Genomic DNA, 23,815 nt, shown 5'->3' with positions numbered 1-23,815 from the left:
TTTTGCATCCTAGTTAAATTCTCTGGTGTTGTTATCCGTATTTTGTGTACTTTTGGAAGTGGATACTGTAGTAGTTGTTTTCTGTTGCGCATAGCAAGTTACCGCAGATGTCCTGGCACAGAATACCGCCCACCGATTATCTCGCGGTATCAGGTGTAGGTCAGGGGTGTCGACATGGCTTACCTGGATCCTCTGCTCAGGGTCTTACAAGGCTGCATCATAGTGTTGGCCAGGGTTGCATTGTCATCTGGAGCTTGGGGTTCCCTTCCAAGAAGCTCATTCAAGGTGTTGGCAAATCTAGTTTCCTGTGACTGTAGGACTGAGGCCCTTGGTGCCCAGGGACTGTCCCTACCTGCAAGCACTTCACACCATGACTCTTTCATCAAGGCCTGCAGGACAATGTCTCTCCTGTTTGGAATCTCTTTTCAGGGACTCACCTGATTAGGCCAGGCACCACCCTGGTACTCGGTTAGCCCTGGAGCTTATGTGCCCCCCACGGGGCCACGTAGCGGGACGGGCTCTCTCACTGATTGGGAGTTGTCATGTGAGCATCCCCGGTGTTACCCCTCCATCTGTCCTTGCCCTGGATGTCCACTGGAACACAGGCTCATGTCCCTCGGCCAGGGAGGAGGAAGGGGGTCTCCCATCCCCACGAGCTGTAGCCTAGAGCCCTGCCTCCCCTCACGCTCCACTCACACGAGGGGTTTGGCCCTTGTGCACATCTCAGTTTAAGAAGATGTAAATTCATGCGATCAGAATTGATAGCAGAATGCAGGATGGTATGGTTTTTCTTTTCAGGAACCTTCAGCTTCAATATATCTTTAATGCCTTTTTACTGGGGTGAAATTCGCATAAGGTACCATTAACCGTCGTAAAGAGTGGAACTCAGGGGCATTGCGTGCATTCAAGCACTGCCTGTCTAGTTCTAGGACTTTGTAAATCATTCCCCAAAACCCCCATCTCCCCCTCCCCTCGGCCCTTGGTGACCACACATGTTTCCGTCTCTGCGCGTTTGGTGATTGTGGACATTCGGCGGAAACGGAATCACCTGCTGTGTGGCCTTTGGTGACTGGCTCCTGTCACCGAGCACGGTTCAAGGTTCATCTGTGCTGTAGTTCGTATCCATATTTCGTTGCCTTCTATGGCTGAACCATATTCTGTTTTATGGCTAGATTGTGTTTTGTCTCTCCGTTGATCTGTGGACGGACAGTGGGGTGGTTTCCAGGTTTAGGCTGCTGTGCCACACTTGGGCATCACCTTTGCGTAACTTCCTTCCCAGACTTGAAAATCCAGAGGGGCCATTCCGGATCCCGAGGCGGGTTGGCCTTTCGGGACGGTGCAGGGGTGCGGGGACGGGGAGTTGGTAAGTTGAATCTGCTCCTGAGCTTGCACTGAGTCATGGAACCAAGAGCCACAGGGTCAGCTGGGACCCATTGCCCACCGGCCACTTCTCCAAGCTGGGTCACCTGCCTTTCGTTCGGCACCTGGCTTCTTTGCTTCTCTGTCCTGCCCTCCCCCTGCCGTGTGTCACCCCCGCCTCAGTCTGGGGACAGAACTGGAGGGTCTGAAGAGGACAGAGCACCGTGGCTTATGAATATTTAAGCTCCCCTTTGATGAGGGGCCGTTAGGTTTGGGTTTACTGTACTCATTTACATCTCACTTCTGATGCCCATTCCCTCACCCTCAATAAAACTGCATCCAGCTGACAAATTAGGAGATTAGGGATTTTATTAGACATAATAGCATAGAAGTGGCTGAGTGACTAATTACAAATTATCCTCAGCAAATAGTGCTCCTGGCCACTGCCCGGCCATTAATTAGGCCATGAAACATATCATGGTACAGTGGGATACGCGTAATATACCTAATTTGTATTATGTTGTGTATTAAATTATGTATCTGATTGGATCCATTGCAGGGATCAATACTGGTGACTCCTGGGGGCGTTCTGTAAAGAAGTACAGAAATTCCGTAAATTCCCAGCTGCCTTTGACCATACCTGCCACGAAACATTTTCTAACGGAAACTGTAGTCCTCTGATTTTTCGCTTAAGTCATACGTTTTACACTTGCATCTTTTACAACAAATGAACCTTGTTTATGAAATTATACTTGGTTAGTATAATTATTTCGACTTGGTTGAAGTAGTGACCTAAGGTGGGGAGGTGAACGTCATTTTGATCTGTGATAATTAAATGTTAAGGATATTTGGGGGCGCCTGGGTGGCTCAGTTGGTTAAGCGACTGCTTTTGGCTCAGGTCATGATCCTGGAGTCCCTGGATCGAGTCCTGCATCAGGTTCCCTGCTCGGCAGGGTGCCTGCTTCTCCCTCTGACCCTCCCCCCTCTCATGTGCTCTCTCTCTCTCATTCTCTCTGTCTCAAATAAATAAATAAAATCTTTAAAAAAAAAAAAAAAAGATATTTGGAATCACTTTGCATGACCTTTTTATATTTTTCTACAAACAGGTTATTCTGTTAATCTCCTTGCAGTGCTGCCAACTATTAGTTACTATATTCATAGAATTAGGATTTCCTTATTTTATTTTTTTCCTTTTTACTATTACTAGTTTTTTTATTTTTATTTTTTTTTTTTAAAAGGTTTTATTTATTTGACAGAGAGAAAGACAGCCAGAGAGGGAACACAAGCAGGGGGAGTGGGAGAGGGAGAAGCAGGCTTCCCGTGGAGCAGGGAGCCTGATGTGGGGCTCGATCCCAGGACGCTGGGATCATGATCTGAGCCAAAGGCAGACACTTAACGACTGAGCCACCCAGGCGCCCCTAGTTTTTTTATTTTTAATTTAAATTCAGTTAGCATGTATTATTTGCTTCAGGGGTACAGGTCTGTGATTCATCAGTCTTACACAATTCACAGCGCTCACCATAGCACATACCCTCCCCAATGTCCATCACCCAGCCACCCCATCCCTCCCACCCCACCCCCCACTCCAGCAACCCTCAGTTTGTTTCCCGAGATTAAGAGTCTCTTATGGTTTGTCTCCCTCTCTCGTTTTGTCTTGTTTCATTTTTCCCCTCCCTTCCCCTATGATCCTCTGTCTTGTTTCTCAAATTCCTCATATCAGTGAGATCATATAATTGTCTTTCCCTGATTGACTTATTTCACTTAGCATAATACCCTCTAGTTTCATCCATGTCATTGCAAATGACAAGATTCCATTTTTGATGGCTGCATAATATTCCATTGTATATATATATACCACATCTTTTTTATCCATTCATCTGTCAGTGGACATCTAGGCTCTTTCCATGGTTTAGCTATTGTGGACATTTGTGCTATAAACATTGGGGTTCAGGTGCCCCTTCAGATCCCTACATTTGTATCTTTGGGGTAAATACCCAGTAGTGCAATTGCTGGGTTGTAGGGTAGCTCTATTTTCAACTTTTTGAGGAACCTCCATACAGTTTTCCAGAGTGGCTGCACCAGCTTGCATTCCCACCAACAGTGTAGGAGGGTTCCCCTTTCTCCGCATCCTCGCCAACATCTGTCGTTTCCTGACTTGTTCATTTTAGCCATTCTGACTGGTGTGAGGTGATATCTCATTAAGGTTTTGATTTGGATTTCCCTGATGCCGAGCTATGTTGAGCACTTTTTCATGTGTCTGTTGGCCATTTGGATGTCTTCTTTGCAGAAATGTCCGTTCATGTCTTTTGCCTATTTCTTGATTGGATCATTTGTTCTTTGGGTGTTGAGTTTGATAAGTTCTTTATAGATTTTGGATACTAGCCCTTTATCTGATATGTCATTTGCAAATATCTTCTCCCATTCTGTCGGTTGTCTTTTGGTTTTTGTTGACTATTTCCTTTGCTGTGCAGAAGCTTTTTATCTAGATGAAGTCCCAATAGTTCATTTTTGCCCTTGCTTCCCTTGCCTTTGGCGATGTTTCTAGGAAGAAGTTGCTGCGGCTGAGGTTGAAGAGGTTGCTGTCTGTTTTCTCCTCAAAGATTTTGATGGATTTCTGTCTCACATTGAGGTCTTTCATCCATTTTGAGTCTATTTTTGTGTGTAGTATAAGGAAATGGTCCAGTTTCATTCTTCTGCATGTGGCTCTCCAATTTTTCCAACACCATTTGTTGAAGAGACTGTCCTTTTTCCATTGGACATTCTTTCCTGCTTTGTCAAAGATTAGTTGGCCATAGAGTTGAGGGTCCATTTCTGGGCTCTCTATGCTGTTCAATTGATCTGTGTGTCTGTTTTTGTGCCAGTACCATACTGTCTTGGTGATGACAGCTTTGTAATAGAGCTGGAAGTCCAGAATTGTGATGCCGCCAGCTTTGGTTTTCTTTTTTAACATTCCTTTGGCTATTCAGGGTCTTTTTTGGTTCCATACAAATTTTAGGATTATTTGTTCCAGCTCTGTGAAAAAGAGTTGATACTATTTTGATAGGGATTGCATTGAATGTATAGATTGCTCCAGGTAGCATAGATATTTTAGCAGTATTTGTTCTTGCAATCCATGAGCATGGAATGTTTTTCCATTTCTTTGTGTCTTCCTCAATTTCTTTCATGAAAATTCTAGTTTTCTGAGTACAGATCCTTTGCCTGTTTGGTTAGACTTATTCCTAGGTATCTTATGGTTTTGGGTACAATTGTAAATGGGATCGACTCCTTAATTTCTCTTTCTTCAGTCTCATTGTTAGTGTATAGAAATGCAGCTGATTTCTGTGTGTTAATTTTATATCCTGCCAATTCACTGAATTCCTGTATGAGTTCTAGCAGTTTTGGGGTGGAGTCTTTTGGGTTTATCCACATAAAGTATCATGTCATCTGCAAAGAGTGAGAGTTTGATTTTCTGTTGATTCAGATGCCTTTTATTTCTTTTTGTTGTTTGATTGCTGAGGCTAAGACTTTTAGTACTCTGTTAAATAGCAGTGGTGATACTGGACATCCCTGTCATGTTCCTGACATTAGTGGAAAAGCCTAAGTTTTTCCCCATTGAGAGTGAAAATCGCTGTGGGTTTTTCATAGATGGCTTTTATGATATTGAGGTGTATGTACCCTCTATCGCTACACTGTGAAGAGTTTTGATTAAGAAAGAATGCTGGTCTATGTCAAATGCTTTGTCTGCATCTATTGGAGGATCATATGGTTCTTGTCCTTTCTTTTATCAATGTAGTGTACAACATTGATTGGTTTGCAGATGTTGAACCAACCTTGCAGCCCAGGAATAAATCCCACTAGGTCGTGGTGAATAATCCTTTTAATGTACTGTTGGGTCCTATTGGCTAGTATCTTTTTTTTTTTTTTTTTAAGATTTTATTTATTTATTTGACAGAGAGACAGCGCGAGAGAGAACATAAGCAGGGGGAGTGGGAGAGGGAGAAGCAGGCTCCCCGCGGAGCAGGGAGCCCGATGAGGGGCTTGATCCCAGGACTCTGGGATCATGACCTGAGCCGAAGGCAGACGCTTAACGACTGAGCCACCCAGGCGCCCCTATTGGCTAGTATCTTGATGAGAATTTTGGCATCCATGTTCATCAGGGATATTGGTCTGTAGTATTCCTTTTTGGTGGGGTCTTTGTCTGGTTTTGGGATCACGGTAATGCTGGCCTCATGAAAAGAGTTTGGAAGTTTTCCTTCCATTTCAATTTTTTGAAACAGCTTCAGAAGAATAGGTATTATTCTTCTTTAAATGTTTGGTAGAATTCCCCTGGGAAGCCATCTGGCCCTGGGCTCTTGTTTTTTGGGAGATTTTTGATTACTGTTTCAATTTCCTTGCTGGTTATGAGTCTATTCAGGTTTTCTCTTTTTTCATGGTTCAGTTTTGGTAGTTTATACATCTCTTGGAATGCATCCATTTCTTCCAGATTGTCTAATTTGTTGACATAGTTGCTCATAATATGTTCTTATAATTGTTTTTGTTTCTTTGGTGTTGGTTGTGATCTCTCTTCTTTCATTCATGATTTTATTTATTTGGGTCCTTTCTCTTTTCTTTTTAATAAGTCTAGCCTGGGGTTTATCAATCTTATTAATTCTTTCAAAGAACCAGCTCCTAGTTTTGTTGATCTGTTCTACTATTTTGTTTTTGTTTTTGGTTTTTGGTTTTTGGTTTCTATTTCATTGATTTCTGCTCTAATATTTATTATTTCTCTTCTGCTAGGTTTAGGCTTTATTTGCTGTTCTTTCTCCAGCTCCTTAGGTGTAGGGGGAGGTCGTGTATTTGAGACCTTTCTTGTTTATTGAGAAAGGCTTATATTGCTATATACTTCCCTCTTAGGACCACCTTTGCCACATCCCAAAAGTTTTGAGGAGTTGTGTTTTTATTTTCATGTTTCCATGAATTTTTTTTTAAATTCTTCTTTAATTTCCTGGTTGACTCATTCATTCTTTAGTAGGATGTTCTTTAGCCTCCATGTATTTGAATTTTTTTCCAACTTTTCTCTTGTGATTGAGTTCTAGTTCCAAAGCATTGTGGTCAGAAAATATGCAGGGAATGGTCCCAATCTTTTGGTACTGGTTGAGACAGTATTTGTGACCCAGTATGTGATCTATTCTGGGAGATGTTCCATGTGCACTCAAGAAGAATGTGTATTCTGTTGCTTTGGGATGGAATGTTCTATATATATCTGTGGAGTTCATTTGGTCCAGTATGTCATTCAAAGCCCTTTATTTCCTTGTTGATCTTCTGCTTAGATGGTCTGTCCTTTGCAGTGAGGGGGGTGTTAAAGTCCCCTACTATTATTGCATTATTATCAATGTGTTTCTTTGATTTTGTTATTAAAATTATATATAATTGGCTACTCCCATGTTAGGGGCATAAATATTTGCAATTGTTAGATCTTCTTAGACCCTTTAAGTATGATATAGTGTCCTTCCTTCTCTCTTATTGCAGTCTTTGGTTTAAAATCTAATTTGTCTGATATAAGAATTGCCACCCCAGCTTTCTTTTGATGTCCATTAGCATGATAAATGGTTTTCTACCACGTCATTTTAAATCTGGAGGTGTCTTTGGGTCTAAAATGAGTCTCTTGCAGACAGTATATCCATGGGTCTTGTTTTTCATCCAATCTGATACCTTGTGTCTTTTGATTGGGGCATTTATTCCATTTACATTCAAAGTGACTATTGAAAGATATGAATTTAGTGCCATTGTATTGTCTGTAAGGTAACTGTTACTCTATATTGTTTCTTTCTTTTTTTTTTTTTAAAGATTTTATTTATTTATTTGACAGAAAGAGAGAGAGCGAGAGCAGGAACACAAGCAGGGGGAGTGGGAGAGGGAGAAGCAGGCTTCCCGCCGAGCAGGGAGCCCGATGTAGGACTCGATCCCAGGACCCTGGGATCATGACCTGAGCTGAAGGCAGACGCTTAACGACTGAGCCACCCAGGCGCCCTCTATATTGTTTCTGATCCTTTCTGGTCTATGTTACCTTTGGAGTCTCTTTTTGCATTAGAGGACCCCTTTCAATATTTCTTGTAGGGCTGGTTTGGTGTTTGCAAATTCTTTTAGTTTTTGTTTGTCCTGGAAGCTTTTTATCTCTCCTTCTGTTTTCAATGACAGTCTAGCTGGATACAGTATTCTTGTCTGCATACTTTTCTCATTTAGTGCTCTGAATATATCATGCCAGTCCTTTCTGGCCTGCCAGGTCTCTGTGGATAGGTCTGCTGCCAATCTAATGTTTCTACCCTTGTAGGTTACAGACCTCTTGTCCCAAGCTGTTTTCAGGATTTTCTCTTTGTCTCTGAGATTTGTAAGTTTCACTATTATATGTCAGGGGGTTGACCTATTTCTGATTTTGACGGGCGTTCTCTGTGCCTCCTGGATTTTGATGCCTGTTTCCTTCCCCAGATTAGGGAAGTTCTCTGCTATAATTTGCTCCAGTATACCTTCTGCCCTTCTCTCTCCCTTTCCTCTTCTTCTGGGATCCCAACTATTCTAATATTGTTTCACTTTATGGTATCATTTACCTCTCGAATTCTGCCCTCGTGATCCAGTAGTTGTTTATCTCTCTTTTTCTCAGCTTCTTTATTCTCCATCATTTGGTCTTCTATATCACTAATTCTCTCTTCTACCTCACTTATCCTAGCAGTTAAAGCCTCCATTTTTGATTGCACCTCATTAATAGCCTTTTTGATTTCAACTTGGTTAGATTTTCTTTTATTTCTCAAGAAAGGGATTCTCTAGTGTCTTCGATGCTTTTTTCAAGCCCAGCTAGTATCTTTATAATCATCATCCTGAACTCTAGTTCCGACACTTTACTAATGTCCATATTGATTAGATCCCTGGCAGTCGGTACTGCCTCTTGTTCTCTTTTTTGAGGTGAGTTTTTCTGTCTCGTCATTCTGTCCAGAGAAGAACAGATGAATGAGAGAACAAAATACTAAAATAGCAACAGCAACCCAGAGAAATATACACTAAACAAATCAGGAGAGACCTGAAACAGGGGGAGAAAAAAAGAGAATATAATCAGACAGGTGAGCAGAATAGAGCAATATACTGGATTCTGTGTATTTTGGTCTGTTTTTTAGGAAACTAGATCCTAATATTGTAAAGAAAGAAAAACTTGTATTTGTACAAAAATAAAATTAAATACAATGAAAGGATAGAATGTAACTGTAGAAATGGAAATTAAAAAAACAAGAAACAACAACAACAACAAAGGAAGGGGTATAAAGAAACAGGTGAACAGAACAGAGCAATACACTCTCTCCTGAGTGTATTTTGGTCAGTTTGTCAGAGAAAACTACATCTCAGAATTGTAAAGAAAGAGTAACATATGTACAAAAATAAAGTTAAGTACATTGAGAAGACAGAATGTAACTGTAAAGATGAAAATTTAAAAAGACTTTAACAAACCAAAAAAAGGAAGAAGAGAAAAAGAAAAAAAGAGAGAGACTATGATCAGGCGGTTGAATAGAACAGAGCCATACACTAGATTCTGGGTGTATTTTGATCTGTTAGAAGAAACTGCATCCCAAAGTTTTAAACGAAGAAAAACTTATATATATACAAAAATAAGGTTAAATACAATGAAGGGATAGAATGTGACTGTAAAAATGAAAATGAAAAAGATTTTAAAAGAATTGATAAGAAGTTGGTTGAAAAAGGAAAGAAGATAAATTTTTGAAAAAGAGAAAAAAATAAAATTAAAAAAAAAAAAGTTGAAAGACTAAAGAACCATGGGGGGAAAGCCATGAATTCTACGTGCTGTATTTCCTTAGTGCTGGAGTTTTGCAGTTTTCAGACGTATAGTGTCGTCATACAGGGACCTTCCCCAAAAGAGTTTTCCCTGTAACACATACTTTATTATATTCTCACATCCATCATCATCTCACGCAGGAAACACATCTCGTTTCCGGCAAGGATACACATGGCTGCTTTTTCCAGGCATGTTAAAAGAACAGAGATTCTGGGATGGAATTTCTCTCAGTCATGGTTGAAAACCAAAGCTGATGGGTCATTGCTGCATCCATAAATAGCATGTTTAGAAATAGGGCTATTTTCCATGTACGATATAGGAATAATTGAATTTAAGTAAATTTGGGAAGAATTGGCACTCCTGGCAGCCCTTTGGTAATAAAAATATGCTTTGATTAAAAAACTTCTACCATTACCAGGAAATCATCTTGAAGATACTGTTCTGTCTTTGGTTATCTTCCTAAAAAACATGGCTTTGGGGTATCTCTGAACTGTGAGAGCATCAGGTGCCCATATTTAAAAGAAGGGTGATGAACATTATCGTGCCTGCTCCCTGGAAGTCTGTAATACCTTTAAGCCACCATGCCCCCACCATCCATGTGGTGCTTAGAGTGTAGAATGCCTCCCATGAGCAGCACTCTTTGCTGAATGTGGGCCTGAGTCCTTTCCCTGGGCCCTTGCCTCCTTTCTGGCTTCTGCCCTTTCACTCTGTGGGTCAGGCTTTTTGCTTTTCTGTTTCTGTCCTCACCTTGGTGACTTCTATATTAAGACCCTGGCTTCTCTCAGCTATATTGGTTCTCTGTCCTGGTTGTGCTGCCTACAAGAGACCCTGGTGAAGCTCCTTCCAAATGGAGGCATCTCCCAGCTGCTTCCTCTCCTCCTGGTGTCCTAGGAAGCTGCCCACCAGGCTTGAAGGTGCACTGGGCAGAGCCTTTGCACCTTCACCTGCTTGCCGTGAAGACCAAATGAGACAGTGTATGTTGTAAGAGGCACGCGAAGCTAGTTAGGGCAACAGTGTCCATCAAATCCTCATTGCAAGAGTAGGTCTCCTAAAGCAGGGTGCGATGCAAGACTGTAGACCTTCAGAGACATCGGGAGAACATTCAGTCATACCTGCACATTCACACTTAGCAGAAAGAGAGTAAGAATCAGATAAGATCCAACTCCTTCTGCCATTCCCAGGGGCCCATGAGGATGAACTCTAAATGAATATATTTGTTTGGACAAATGCACTCTGTCTTCTTATTTTTCTTTAAGTAGTTGGTGAGATGCATGTTTACAGTGTGGAGGCACATTTTCCATGTCATTTAATTCACCTACTTGTACGGTTCAGTGGTTTTTATCAGGTTACCAAGTTGTGTGAGCTCCCTAAGTCGGTTTTAGAACACGCTCATCACCCCAAAGAAGCCCTCCTGCCCATCTCCCAATCCCCATGACGACCCCTGCCTGAGCAGCTATTCACGAAGGCACATTTTTCTAGCTTCCCTCCAATTTTTTTGAACCCACGGCATGGGAATGGTGCCCTTGGGATGTTGACAGGCATCCAGTTACATCACTCTATGGCATGACCCTATAATCATTTTCTGGGAAAGACCCAGAACTCAGTCACTCAGGCATGAGGAAAACAAAAGCTCTGCGTGCTGTCTCTGTGACCCTGCTTGGAATGCTTGCCCTTTCGTCTGCCTTCACGTGAAATCGTGTAACCTCTCTTCTGCCGTTGTTCCTGGTTTCTCCTCCTCCTCCTATCTGGTTATTTCCCAAGGAAACACCTACACTCGGGCCCTTAAGACTGATTTTCCCTTGAGCAAGCCAACTCACCTGTCAATGAGACCGCCCTGACTTGTACATCCCCGACTGCTGTCAGCTGAACAGATGCACGATTTTTTTTCAAAACACACAGTTAATAATAAGGGTGGGGAAAATGCACTGCACATAGACAATCCGCACCATTGTAAATAAAACTCAAGACTTTAAATCTGGACAAGGGAGCATGCTGGGGATTATTTGGGTAGGGCTTTTCAAGAACAAAAATCCAAAATGATGTGATTGGGGAATAGACAACAGGCCACTAGGCCTGATCCGGACCATGAATAATGAGTTCTTACCTGCGCATAACAGAATTGGCAGAAAGCCCTGATGTATTGGTGATCTGGGACTTCAGCTATTGTACATCCACTGGGAGTCTTGCCCAGTGAAAAGCTTAATATGTGTGGTAGACTTTTTTCTTTCTGTAAACTTCATGCTGCAGATAAAGTATTGCTCTGAAATTGGCTGTGATAAACAAGGAAGAATCGGTTGGTGAAGGGCAAGCGAGCTATCCTTGGGGAAAAGTGACCATTCTCTTTTAAAATCTGTAATCATAAATGACCAAGATACTTCATTCAGCATGTGCCCTGGGGTTCAGAGTCGTTTAGAGAAAAATATAGATGTTCTCTCCTGGCCGGGGACTCTGAAACAGGAATGACTCATGCGTTAGGATGTACTCAAACATGAATGTCTGCCAGTACACTCACAGAACCTTAAAGGGTCCAGCAGAGGAAGGAAAGCTTAATAAGGAATTAAAGAAAGCGGCATGATGGCCTCAAACCCAGACTTCGAAAGGGAATGTATGCGAGGTCGGGGAAGACGGAGAGAATCATGAAATGAATGGCTTACCTTCTCCGTAGAAGGTCAGGAAGATCAAAACCCCAAACACACTGGTCAAAATACTCCCTTGGTCCTCTGGTTCCCAGGTCTACCTTGATTGAATTTCCATGCCCTTGGACAGAACAGCACACCCACCGCATCAGACCTGTTGGAAGCGTGGACATTTGCCATGTTTAGGTCAGAAATCCTAAAATCAAGGCGTTGGCACCTTCCCTGGGGGAGAAGCTTGTCTTTTCCAGCTTCCAGAGGGCTCCCACATTCCTAGCTTGAAGCCCCTTCCTCATTTCCTCCAGCCTCTTCCTTCCCTCCTCGTGTCCCCTTCTCTGACTCTGCCCCAACCACGCCCCTTTTATAAAGATCCCAGTGATGACATTGGCCTGAGATCATCCAGGATCATCTCCCCATCTCAAAGTCCTCAACTTCATCACACTTGCAAAGTCCCTTTTGCCACGTAAGGTGACATAGTCACCGGTTTATGGGGATTAGGATGTGGGCATCGTTGGGTTCCATTGATGTAGCTTGTAAAAATAGACCTTGGGGCACCGGGGTGGCTCAGTCAGTTAAGCATCTGACTCTTGATTTTGGCACAGGTTGTGATCACAGGGTGGTGAGATTGAGCCCTGCATCAGGCTCTGCATTCAGTGGGGAGTCTGCTTGAGATTCTCTCTCTCCCTCTGCCCCCCCCAACAGGTGTGCACTCTCTCTCTCTCTTTCAAATAAATAAATAAATCTTAAAAAAATAAAAATAGACTTTGATCAGTTTTCCATGGGCCTATCACTTATGTTATTTGTGTGTTCAGGAGTTCATTAATAACAATTGCAATTGCTTGCTAAAATGAAATTATTGTATAAGTAATATCTGTGTGTCCACTGACAAGTAATGTGAACGTTCACTTTTCCTGCTGTCTCTTCCTGCATTGATCTTATACAATAGAGACGTTTTCTCGGGTCAGTGTTCTTGAGCCAGTTCAGGGACATCTGTGGTTGCAAAGAGAGACAAAGGTTACTGTAAACAGATGCATTCTATCAATGCAAAACCTTTCAAATGAGAATGTTCATCATAATTGGGCATTACCAAAAAAAATTTTTTTTAGCTACAGCTTCAGTGCTAAAAGGAACTAACTCTATTCAGTGATCTTGTCTTTTGGTGTTTGTTTAATGATTTTAAATGGAGCGGGGAGGGGGAGATATTTTGTTGGAGGTCCAATGAGGGGAGTTTCAGCTCTGGCCACCTCTCCTAATCTGCATGCTCCCAGCAGGTGCAGCTGGGGCACCACCTGGCTGGGCACCACCTGGCTGGGACACCACCTCGCTTGGACACCACCTGGCTGGGGTATCTGAGTCTGCTGATTTTCCCCTCACTGCTGTTGCCTCTGATCATACTCTCTTCTGTCAAAACTTTGTCCTTTCTTTTCCTTTCCTTTCCTGACAAACTTCTCAAGAGTTAGCTCTTGCTAGCCATTGACCTCTGCTTTCCTCCCTATTCACTGGATCTCCGTGGATGGCATGGGCATTCCGACCTGTAGTCTCAGGTTTCTAAACCCAGTGGGGGATGAAGCAGGAAAAGTCAGAGTTCCTACTGGTTAAAGTCACTTCTTGATGAGCATACGGTACCAGGGATGAGTCACCCTCTGCTGTCATGACTGGCCAAGGCTCCGTGGGTCCTTGGGGTGAGGCAGGTGGTGTTGGGTAGATAGCAGAGACGTGGGATTGTGCTGTACTTTCAGCTGTTCCACCTGCGACATTGAGCAAGACACCCACCCTTCTCGGGCTCCAGACTCAGTGTCCTGAGTCTACATCTGCCTGTAAATCCAGGTGTTAATGAATGGTACTGCACTTTTGGGGGTGGGGGTGTGAATCAAATATTAGGCAATTTATAAAAGTCTTCACCTGAGAGAACTGGCATGTGCCATAAATTCCCCCCAACCTCCCAAGATTGATAATTTTACATTGAAAGCAAGTAATTATGAATCTGCCTCTAAATCACTTTTAAAACCCACACTCGAAAGTTGACAGACTGTCCTCATAAGTCAGACACCACTTACCAGCCCAGTACCAGTGAGCAAAGCCCAAAGCTGGTGTTTTTCATGGATGGCTTGATTGTCGATGCCCTGATTCACCCGTGCCTGTAGAGAAGGGGGTGTTTAATGTCCACCAACGAAACCCTTCCTGTTTGAGTCAGCAGGGCGAGCGTGTCTACCATCCAAAGAATAAGGGACTCTATTCCATGGTAAAAGGCACAAATGTGGTGTGTAGCCATTTATGTGTTCAAAGTCCTACACATATTAATTCAATATAGTATCACCTTCGGCATAGAATGTTAGGATTATAGAGACCGGTCTGCCAACTGTTGGGTGCTCAGGGTAAAACAGAACCCTGTTTGTTGGCGCTGTCCTCATGGAAACTCCCGTGAGTAGGGCAAGGTCTGGCCAAGAAAGGGTAAGGATGAAGAGTGACAGACACTGTTTTAGGGAGCCATCTGGGAAGGTAACTGTCTATGAGGGGCCCACATGAACAGTTGAACAGTGTGGGCTGATAAAGGACAGGAATCTGCAAAGACCTGCTGGTGTGCCCTGATGCAGGTCCCTAACTGGTGGCCCATCAGCCACGGCCACATAACTGACCACTGTCACCAGACACCCAGCAGAATACGAGCTCACACCAACATCATGGCGTGTCAGGTGTATTGAATTACTACTGGGCTTCCAAGCTAGCAGCAGTGTCAGCAGCCTCGCCGTCATGGCTGAGATGAAGTTTGTCCTATGAGTTGATGCCACAGAGATGGCCTCCTAAGGAACGATTATAATTAATTTTGTTATACCTTGATTCTGTTTTTTAAGGATCTCAACTGTGAATTATAAAATTTTCCCCATTTATGTCTCACATGAAAGGATGAGCATTGGTATATCCTTCCTTTCAGGTACGAATTATCCTTGGTAATCAAAAGGAAGGATATACAGGTGATCATAGATTCAGTAATTGTCAACATTTTGCCATATTGGCTTTATCTACCTGGCGGTAAAGTTGATGACTGCTTGACCCTGACTTTCACGAGGCAGATACTTAGCAGTGCATCCTACAGTGGGCACCAGAAACCTTCAGGAGCTAATTGTAAGGAAGCCAGGTAACACTAGCTCACGTGTGCGTACTGTAGGTGCTGGCCAGCATTGATCAGGTGCCCCCCAGTGCCCAGTACCAGGTATCCCCTCCCTGGCCCCACCACAGGATGGTTGTTCCACATCATGGGGTAACTCCATCCAGGCCTCCAGGATAGCTTTTTGACCAGTGTACCTGACTAGACTCCGAAATGGATTCTGGCATTAGTCCTGACCTTTGACCTCTCAGGTCCTTTTACCCGTCACCAGGGGAGATCGTCTTTTCATAAACACCACCTGTTACCGGAGGAATGGGTGGGTTGTTGGATAGGCAAGTGGTTTAAATGGTGATGAATGCCTATGGATTGTATGGGCTTCCAGGGGTGGATTTGTGGGTGCTGGTTTGAGAAACAGTAGATATGAGGCCCTGAGACATGTGAGAGCCGACAGGCATGAGAAAAGTAGGTAAGTTCTGGGTCCGCTCCAGCTTCCCTTCCCATTCCCTAACTCCCTGGGCTCTAGGAGGGAGAATTAAGGAGACCCATCTATTCTTTTTTCTTTTTCTTCTGCTTTTCTTTGGGGCTTTTTTGTTTGCTTGTTTGTTTGTTTTGGAATTCCAATACAGTTAACCTACAGTGTTATATTAGTTTCAGGTGTACAGTCTAGTGATTCAGCACTTCCATAGGACACCAAGTGCTCATCACAATAAGTGCACTCCTTCATCCACATCTCCTCTTTCCCCCATCCCCCTAACAACCTCCACTCTGGTGACCATCAGTGTGTTCTTTAGAGTTGAGGGTCTGTTTCTTATTCTGCTATAGGCATGCACGTGCACACGCTTGAGCGCGCACATGCACACACACACACACACATACATACATATCACACCTTCTTTATCCATTCATCTCCTAATGGATACTTGAATTATTTCTATAATTTGGCTGTTGAAAGTAATGCTACAATAAACATTAGGGTACATGTATCTTTTCAAATTAGTGTTTTTGTGTTCTTTGGGTAAATACTCAGTAGTGGAATTACGAGAGCATATGGCAGTTCTATTTTTAACGTCTTGAGGAACCTCTGTGCTGTTCTCCAGAGTGGCTGCACCAGTTTGCATTCCCACCAACAGGGCAGGAGGGCTCCCCTTTCTCCACATCCAGCAAAAAGTGTTGTTTCTTGTGTTGTTGATTTTAGCCATTCTGACAGGTGTGAGGTGGTATCTCACTGTTGTTTTGATGTGCATTGCCCTGATAATGAATGATGTTGAGCCTCTTTCCATGGGTCTGTTGGCCATCTGTTTGGAGAAATGTCTGTTTATGTCTTCCACCCATTTTTTAAAGTTGGATTATTGTCTGTGTGTTGAGTTCTGTAAGTTCTTTATATATTTTGGATACTAACCATTGATTGGATATATCACTTATAATTATCCCCTCACTTTCAGGAGGTTGTCTTTTTATTTTGTTGATGGTTTCCTTTGCTGAGCAAAAGCTTTCTATTTTGATGTCGTGCATTTTATTTTGATGAATTTGTTGAGACTTGTCTTGTGGCCTGATATGTGATCTGTTCTGAAGAAAGTTCTGTGTGCACTTGAAAAGAATGTGTATTCTGCTGTTTTTAAGATGAAATGTTCTGAATGTATCTGTTAGATCTACCTGGTTCAATATGTTATTCAAAGCCACTCTTTCCTTCTTGATTTTCAATTTGGATGATCTATCCATTGATGTAAGTGGGGTGTTAAAGTTCCCTATTCTTATTGTATTACTCTTACTTACTTCCTTTATATTGTTCTTGGCTGCTTTATGTATCTGGGTATTCCCATGTTGGGTGCATAAATATTTAGAATTATTATATCCTTTTATTAGATTGTTCCCTTTACAATTATATAATGTCTTTCTTTGTCTGTTGCTACTGTCTTTGTGTTTAAAGTGTATTTTGTCTGATATAAGTATTGCTACCCTAGCTCTCTTTTCACTGCCATTTGCATGTTAGATGCTTTTCCATCCCTTCACTTTTGATGTGCAGGTGTCTTTAGGTCTGAAATGAGACTCTTGTAGGCAGCATATAGATGGGTCTTGCTTTTTTATCCATTCTGTCACCCTCTGTCTTTTGATTGGAGCATTTAGTCCATTTACATTCAAAGTAATTATTGATAGGTATGTGCTGATTGCCATTTCGTTGCTTGTTTTGTAGTCATTTTTGTAGTTCTTCTTTGTTCCTTCTCTTGTTTTCTCTCAGGGCTTGCTAGCTTTCCTTAGTGATATACTTAGGTTCCTTACTCTTTATTTATTTATTTATTTTTTGCACATCTTTTTCTGGTTTTTGATTTGTGGTTAGCATTAGGTTTATATTATAACATCTTATGCATATAGCAGTTTACATTACATTGATGGCCACTTAAGTTCATACCCATTCTTTTCTCTCACCCACATTTTAGGTATATGGTGTCATACTTTGCATCCTTTTATTTTGTGAATCCCTTGACTGAGTTTTATAGATATACTTAATTTTACAGCTTTTGTAAAGCTTCCTACTTTTCTTACTCCTACTTAGATTCTTTCCTTTCTGCTCAAGGAGTCCCCTTCAACATTTCTCATAAGGCTGGTTTCATGGTGATACGTTGTTTTAACTTTGGTTTGTCTGGGAAACTCTGTCTCTCCTTCTGTTCTGAATGACAGCCTTGCTGGACAGAGTATTCTTGGCTGCAGGTTTTTTTCCTTTCATCACTTTGAATATATCATGCCACTCTCTTCTGGCCTGCAGAGTTTCTGCTGAAAAATCCACTGCCAGTTTTATGGGGTTCTCCTTGTAGGTATCTGTTTTCTCTTGCTGCTTTTAAAATTCTCTCTTTATCACTATTTTTGCCATTTTAATTACTTTGTATCTTGGTTTGTCCAAACCAAATCATGGTTTGGACAACCCAAGACATTCTTGGGTTGATCTTTTTGGGTAATCTCGGTGCCTCCTGGATCTGGATTTCTGTTTCCTTGCCCAGATTAAGAGACGTTTTCAGCTAATTGCTTCTTCAGATACATTCTCTGCCCCTTTCTCTCTGTCTTCTCCTTCTGGGGTCCCTATAATGCAAATGTTATTACACTTGATGGAGTTGCTGAGTTCCCTTAGTCTGTTTTCATTTATTATTGTTATTTTTCTCTCGCTTGCTCAGCTTGATTGCTTTCCATTACTCCATCCACCAGCTCACTGATTCATTCTTTTGCTTCCTCTAGTCTACTATTTATTTCCTCTAGTGTATTTCTAATTTCAGTTATTAAGTTCTTCATCTCTGATTTTTTTTTTATGTTTTCTATCTCATCGTTGAGGGTTCTACCAAGATGCTCTACTCTTTTCTCAAGTCCAGGGAGTATCTTTATGACCATTACTTTAAATTCTCTATCAAGTGTATTGATTATCTCAGTTTTGGTTAGCTTTCTTGCTCTTCCTAGAATGCAAAATTCCTTGGTCAAAAGGCCATATCATAGATTTCACGTTAAAGAGCAAATAAGTACCTAAAGCATTACATTTCAGAAGAAGTATGTGAGCGGGAACACCAGAAACTCTACTATTTCATGGTTTACTCCTAGCCCAGCTTGTTTGTTATTGGTATGCTGGGTCTTGGATTACTCAGAAAATATTCTCTGGAAAGTCCTTTTTTGCCTGTTGATGAATCAGTAAATTGATTTCACATTACAGTCATCTTGGCTGTTGATTTTTCTAATCAATGAGTGCTCTATCTTGCCTTTGCCCGAGGCATTGACACACCTAGGGACCGTCAAGCTGAGCTTGAAGACCTCTCTCCCATTGTTTTTGGAGGGTTTGCCTAGGATTATAGCTTAGTGGGAAGATGGGGCTGTTTCACCCATATACATCTTGTATGCATAATCAAGATTAAAGCTCTTATCAGCCCTTGTCTTATGTTCAGTCCCAGGAAATTCTGGGAAAAGGAGGGTTTTGGTGGTGGTGGTGGTGATGTGAGTTCTTAGGATCCGCACTTGTAAGGAGGATGAGGCAGAGGGAGAAGTTGGATTGTCATGCCCTTGTAATAAAGATCTCAGCCTCTGTCACAGGGAGCTCTAGAGCTTGTATGACTCTCAGAGTTCTCTCACTTTGAAGCAAGGTGGGTACACCTTTGGGACCCAGCCATGGTTACCTTGAGGGTGTGGGGGGGTGGCATCACCTTGGGAAAGGCAAGTCTCTCTGGCTGAGAGCAGTTTCCAAAGACCCACTTGGTGGAGAGCCACCGGTTACCAACAACAACCAGCAGCTGGCAAGGAGGGTGACCTCTGTCCTCACTTGATGTCAGGACACGTGCTGTGGCATCCACCAAGGCTCTTCTTGCAAATTCCTCAACAGCATATTCCACTTCTTCATGTTCAGAAGATGGTTTTCCCCGTGGGTTTCCATTAGCTTCTTAAACTCCTTCAGTCAATGTTCTGAGTATTCACCCTTGGCTTGTGGTCGTTACTTCTGTATTCTGCCAACCTTTACAAGTAAGTAGGCTGGTCAGCTCATCCACGTTTGCCCAGGGATATCTCAGTTTGAACACTGGGACCCCTCAGTCCTGGACAGACTGGGAGGATTGGCCATCCAATGGCAAGCCAGTCAGCCAGATTTCAGCAACCTGCCTTTCCATTTCTTTACCGTCTTTCTCCTCCTACCTCCTTCCGAGACACAGCACAACCAGAGATCTTTGAGGACCACACTTCTCGGCTACCGCTAGTGACAGGTGCTTTCTCTCCTTCCTCTCACTGCTACTCATGGGGTGTCTTGAACTCTTTTTGACATTTTCCCAGCGCAGGTAAGCCTGATGTCACAACAAAGCAGCATGGTACCAGCCAGCAGCAGAGACTGACAGGTTAAGATAACAACCTTATACGTCCACACAGTTCAGGTGGGGTTTTGCTGCCAAGTACAACTTGGAGTTTACAAAAATTTTCTGATTTCAAGGGCTTTTTGCATCTCAAAATCAAGGCAGGGGGTGGAGGTGGTTGCTGACTCCATTCTTAGATCCCTGTTGTGGTTTGTAGCCTTCTACAACTGAATTGACAGGGGCAGGAGAGTGATGGACAGATGAGCAAGTAAATGACAGGTACAATGATTACAGATAAATGGAGACAGGAAGGGGTAATGAAGCATGCTTACGATTTGCAAATTCGCCAACTCATCACTGTATGGGTTCCTGATAATAAAGCAGACATAACCTCTTGGTCTCCAGTGTTCTTGTTCTGTGACTATAACTTGGATTATAAATTGTGTCTAGAGAGACTTACTTTCACGTCACTTACCATTATAATAGTGGAGGCCTCATTGATACAAACATTGTTGCTGTGTGTGATCATTGGAACAAACTGGACATGACCTGTATCTCCCCTCCCAGCTTCTTTTCCTACCTCTGTGATCACACCCACTTTAGTGATTATTGGACTTGTACCCTAGTGCATAGTTTCTAAACCTTGATGCTGCTGGCATTTGAGACCAACTCCTCCTTCATGGTGGAAGGCTGGGTGGATGATTCTCTATGCTGGGGGACTGTCTTGTGCATCATAGGATATTTAAGGGCATCTCTGGTCTCTACCCACTAGATGCCAGTAGTCCCTGCCCAGCCGTGAGAACCAAAAATGTCTCTAGACATTGCCTAATGACCCGTGTGGGGCAGAATCACCACTGGGTGAGAACAATGCCGCTACTGTTTTGAAAAGCGTCCTTTGAGCATGGGCCTTTAGATTTTCCTGTGCTATTTTCCTTCGACAGGTGGGGTTTCTTGCAGTAATACCGCTGTGGTAGGCATTGTGACTTAATCTCCTTAGACCTGTTTCTTCTTCTTCATCAGTCACCAGGGGTCGTGAGCACAAGTATCCAATATGGGTCAAAGCGTTTCCATGCTGATACCTTAAAATCTATTTTCTGTAAATAAAAGGGGTGGAACAAGAGAAAGGAAAATGATGATTTGGATCTCTGCTTCCTCGCAAGGGGGAGTCACCCAGTTGTTCAAATCCACATCCATACGATCTTAGTCTTGCCCGATAATGTCATGGTGAGTGGGCAGAAGAGATGACCGTGGCTGGTGGTTCTGTCATACCGGCAGTGGGAGGTCAAGGATCAATGTTGACAGCACAGCATTCCATTTCCGCCAGAATCCAACATGAAATGCCATGCTGGAAGATTGATTGCAGTTTCAAATGCCATCTGTGGGGGGCGGGGGGAGAGGTGTGGGAAATAACATTTCTGGGACACTGACTGAACCTAAGAATTTGTTGCTGGAAGCTTAACTTCAATAAAGCAAGATCCCTGTTTATGAAAATCCACAGAATAGTAATTTTTCTCCAGTGTGGTATTCTCTTGTGAATATGACTTAACAAGTGGGACTATACTTCATATTTTAAAGCATGAACAATAGATTTATAGGTTAATTGTTTCAAGGCATATGCTAGTTTTGTGTAAATGTGAACAACTAAAAATATGTATATATTCTTTTTTTTTTAAGATTTTATTTGTCAGAGAGAAAGAGAGAGAGAGAGAGCATGAGCCAGGGGAGCAACAGAGGGAGAGGGAGAAGCAGGCTCCCCGCTGAGCAGGGAGCCCGATGTGGGGCTCGATCCCAGGACCCTGGGATCATGACCTGAGCCGAAGGCAGATGTTTAACAACTGAGCCACTCAAGTGTCCCTAAATATATATATTCTTGAGTAGATTCAAAGCCGAACTCACCTGTAGGACTCTATTCCAGAGGCTGAAAAACTTTTCACGTAAAGGGTCCGACAGTCAATATTTCGAGCTTTGCAGCCAAACAATCTCTTGTGCAGCTAGTGACGTCTGATGGTATCTTGTGGACGCCGCCACAGATGATAAGGGAGCGGACGGATGTGGCTGTGTTCTCGCACTTTCTTTGTGGACACTGAAATATCAATCTCATATACTCTTCATGTGCCGCCAAGTATTCTTTTCTCAACCATTTAAACATGTGAGAAACATTCTTCCTGGGCTATAAAAACACAGAGGGGACAGTCCTACAAGCCAGCATTTGCAAGCCCAGCTCTAGTCAGAAAGTATTTACTGAGAGCTTGCTGTGGCAGACACATGGCCCGCCCCCCCCTTGATCCTTTGAGCCGGTGGGAAGGACAGATACCAAGTAAGAAGAAAGCCCCTAAATAGATTATTGCACGGAGTGATCAATGGTATCGAGGGGAAAGAAGGTGCTAGGATAGTCAGCTGAGAGGGATGTATTTGCTTGGTATTGGTAACCAGGAGGGCTTCTCTGAGGTGGTGGCGAGTCTGTCGAGACCCGTAGGTAAGCAGGGGTTAGGCAGCGAGTGGAAAGAAGAGACATGCAGGAGGAGAGATCCTCGAGGCAAGAAAGAGCTTGTTGCACTGGAGGATTTCAGTCTGTGCAAGGGCAGCGTCTGACTCTTCTTCCTTCGAACGAATTCACAGGATGAGTCCTGTGCCCCTCGTTCGTGTCTGCTGAGAGCCCGCACATGGTGGTCTCCGGAAGCTAACATCTCTGAAGTCAACCGTCCAAGACGATCTTTAGTTGGCACCCATGTGAGTATAGGAAGTGCCCATGTAGTCCCTTCACTACATTTCATTGTTGACAAAGTGTGTGCCTCCCCGTGACCGCTGTTTAAGTCACATCTCAGTACCTGGTGAGCATGAAAATGTTGTGCAAGATCCGGCATTGCAGGGACAAGGTGAACGTCCCATGGAAGGTCATGTTTGCCAAGGGGAGCATCTGTAGGGGGCACACGTGCTTTCTAGACAAAGGCACTACCATGGAGGAGGGCAGTGTGCATGATCTGATTGCAGGAGCATGTGGTATATGTGTGGGGAACGTGAGCACTATGGGGTGCAGAGTTTACAAATGGTTGAAGGCATTTCCTAGACCTTTGAGGTGACTCTAGGTGAATCGCCCAGCCTGCAAACTAGTGGTGGGGAGGGTTCCGCTCATGGTTCTCCTGGTTGATCTCAACTGCTTTTCTGCTTCCGATGCTTGAGGGACAGATGAGTCCTTTCTGCAGGAGGAGCTCCTCCCCCTGGTGGAGGTGAGCATGGAGGGACAGGGCAGCTCCCTTCCTGCAGAAGGAGTGCCTCCTTTAGTGGAGGTGAGTGAGGTACAGGACAGCTCAATTCCTGTAGGAGTGCCTCCTCCAGTGGAGGTGAGCAGGGAGGGATAGGACAGCTCCCTTCCTGCAGGAGGAGCTCCTCCCCTGGTGGAGGTGAGCATGGAGGGACAGGACAGCTCCCTCCCTGCAGGAGGAGCTCCTCCCCTGGTGGAGGTGAGTGAGGAGGGACAGGACTGCTCCCTTCCTGTAGGAGGAGCTCTTCTCCCTGGTGGAGGTGAGTGAGGAGGGACAGGACTGCTCCCTTCCTGCAGGAGGAGCTCCTCCCCTGGTGGAGGTGAGCGAGGAGGGACAGGGCAGCTCCCTTCCTGCAGGAGGAGCTCCTCCCCTGGTGGAGGTGAGTGAGGAGGGACAGGGCAGCTCCCTTCCTGTAGGAGGAGCTCCTCCCCCTGGTGGAGGTGAGCATGGAGGGACAGGGCAGCTCCCTTCCTGCAGGAGGAGCTCCTCCCCTGGTGGAGGTGAATGCGGAGGGACAGGGCAGCTCCCTTCCTGTAGGAGGAGCTCCTCTCCTGGTGGAGGTGAGTGAGGAGGGACAGGACTGCTCCCTTCCTGCAGGAGGAGCTCCTCTCCTGGTGGAGGTGAGTGAGGAGGGACAGGGCAGCTCCCTTGCTGCAGGAGGAGCTCCTCTCCCTGGTGGAGGTGAGTGAGGATGGACAGGGCAGCTCCCTTGCTGCAGGAGGAGCTCCTCCTCCTGGTGGAGGTGAGTGAGGAGGGACAGGACTGCTCCCTTCCTGCAGGAGGAGCTCCTCCCCTGGTGGAGGTGAATGAGGAGGGACAGGGCAGCTCCCTTCCTGCAGGAGGAGCTCCTCCCC

General features: G+C 43.9%; 1 protein-coding gene across 3 annotated transcripts in view; it reads left to right on the top strand.

Moving 5' to 3' along the window:
* Nucleotides 1-23,815, top strand: part of STS (steroid sulfatase) — a 142,360-nt gene that overhangs the window by 5,311 nt on the left and 113,234 nt on the right. For 2 of the 3 annotated variants that reach the window (XM_021678538.1, XM_021679843.1), the window contains exon 1: nucleotides 22,372-22,428. The exons of the other annotated variant lie outside the window; for it this stretch is intronic. In XM_021678538.1, coding sequence (XP_021534213.1) covers nucleotides 22,427-22,428 — 2 coding nt within the window. In that variant the 5' untranslated portion in view covers nucleotides 22,372-22,426. Of the gene's footprint in view, nucleotides 1-22,371; nucleotides 22,429-23,815 lie in introns of those variants that run through there. 3 annotated transcript variants of the gene reach the window in all.

This window comes from Neomonachus schauinslandi, chromosome X (assembly GCF_002201575.2).
Source record: "Neomonachus schauinslandi chromosome X, ASM220157v2, whole genome shotgun sequence".
In the NCBI taxonomy this organism is placed as follows: domain Eukaryota; kingdom Metazoa; phylum Chordata; class Mammalia; order Carnivora; family Phocidae; genus Neomonachus; species Neomonachus schauinslandi.
The sequence above is the reverse complement of the archived record's forward strand: the minus strand, read 5'-3'. Positions and strand labels throughout refer to the sequence as shown.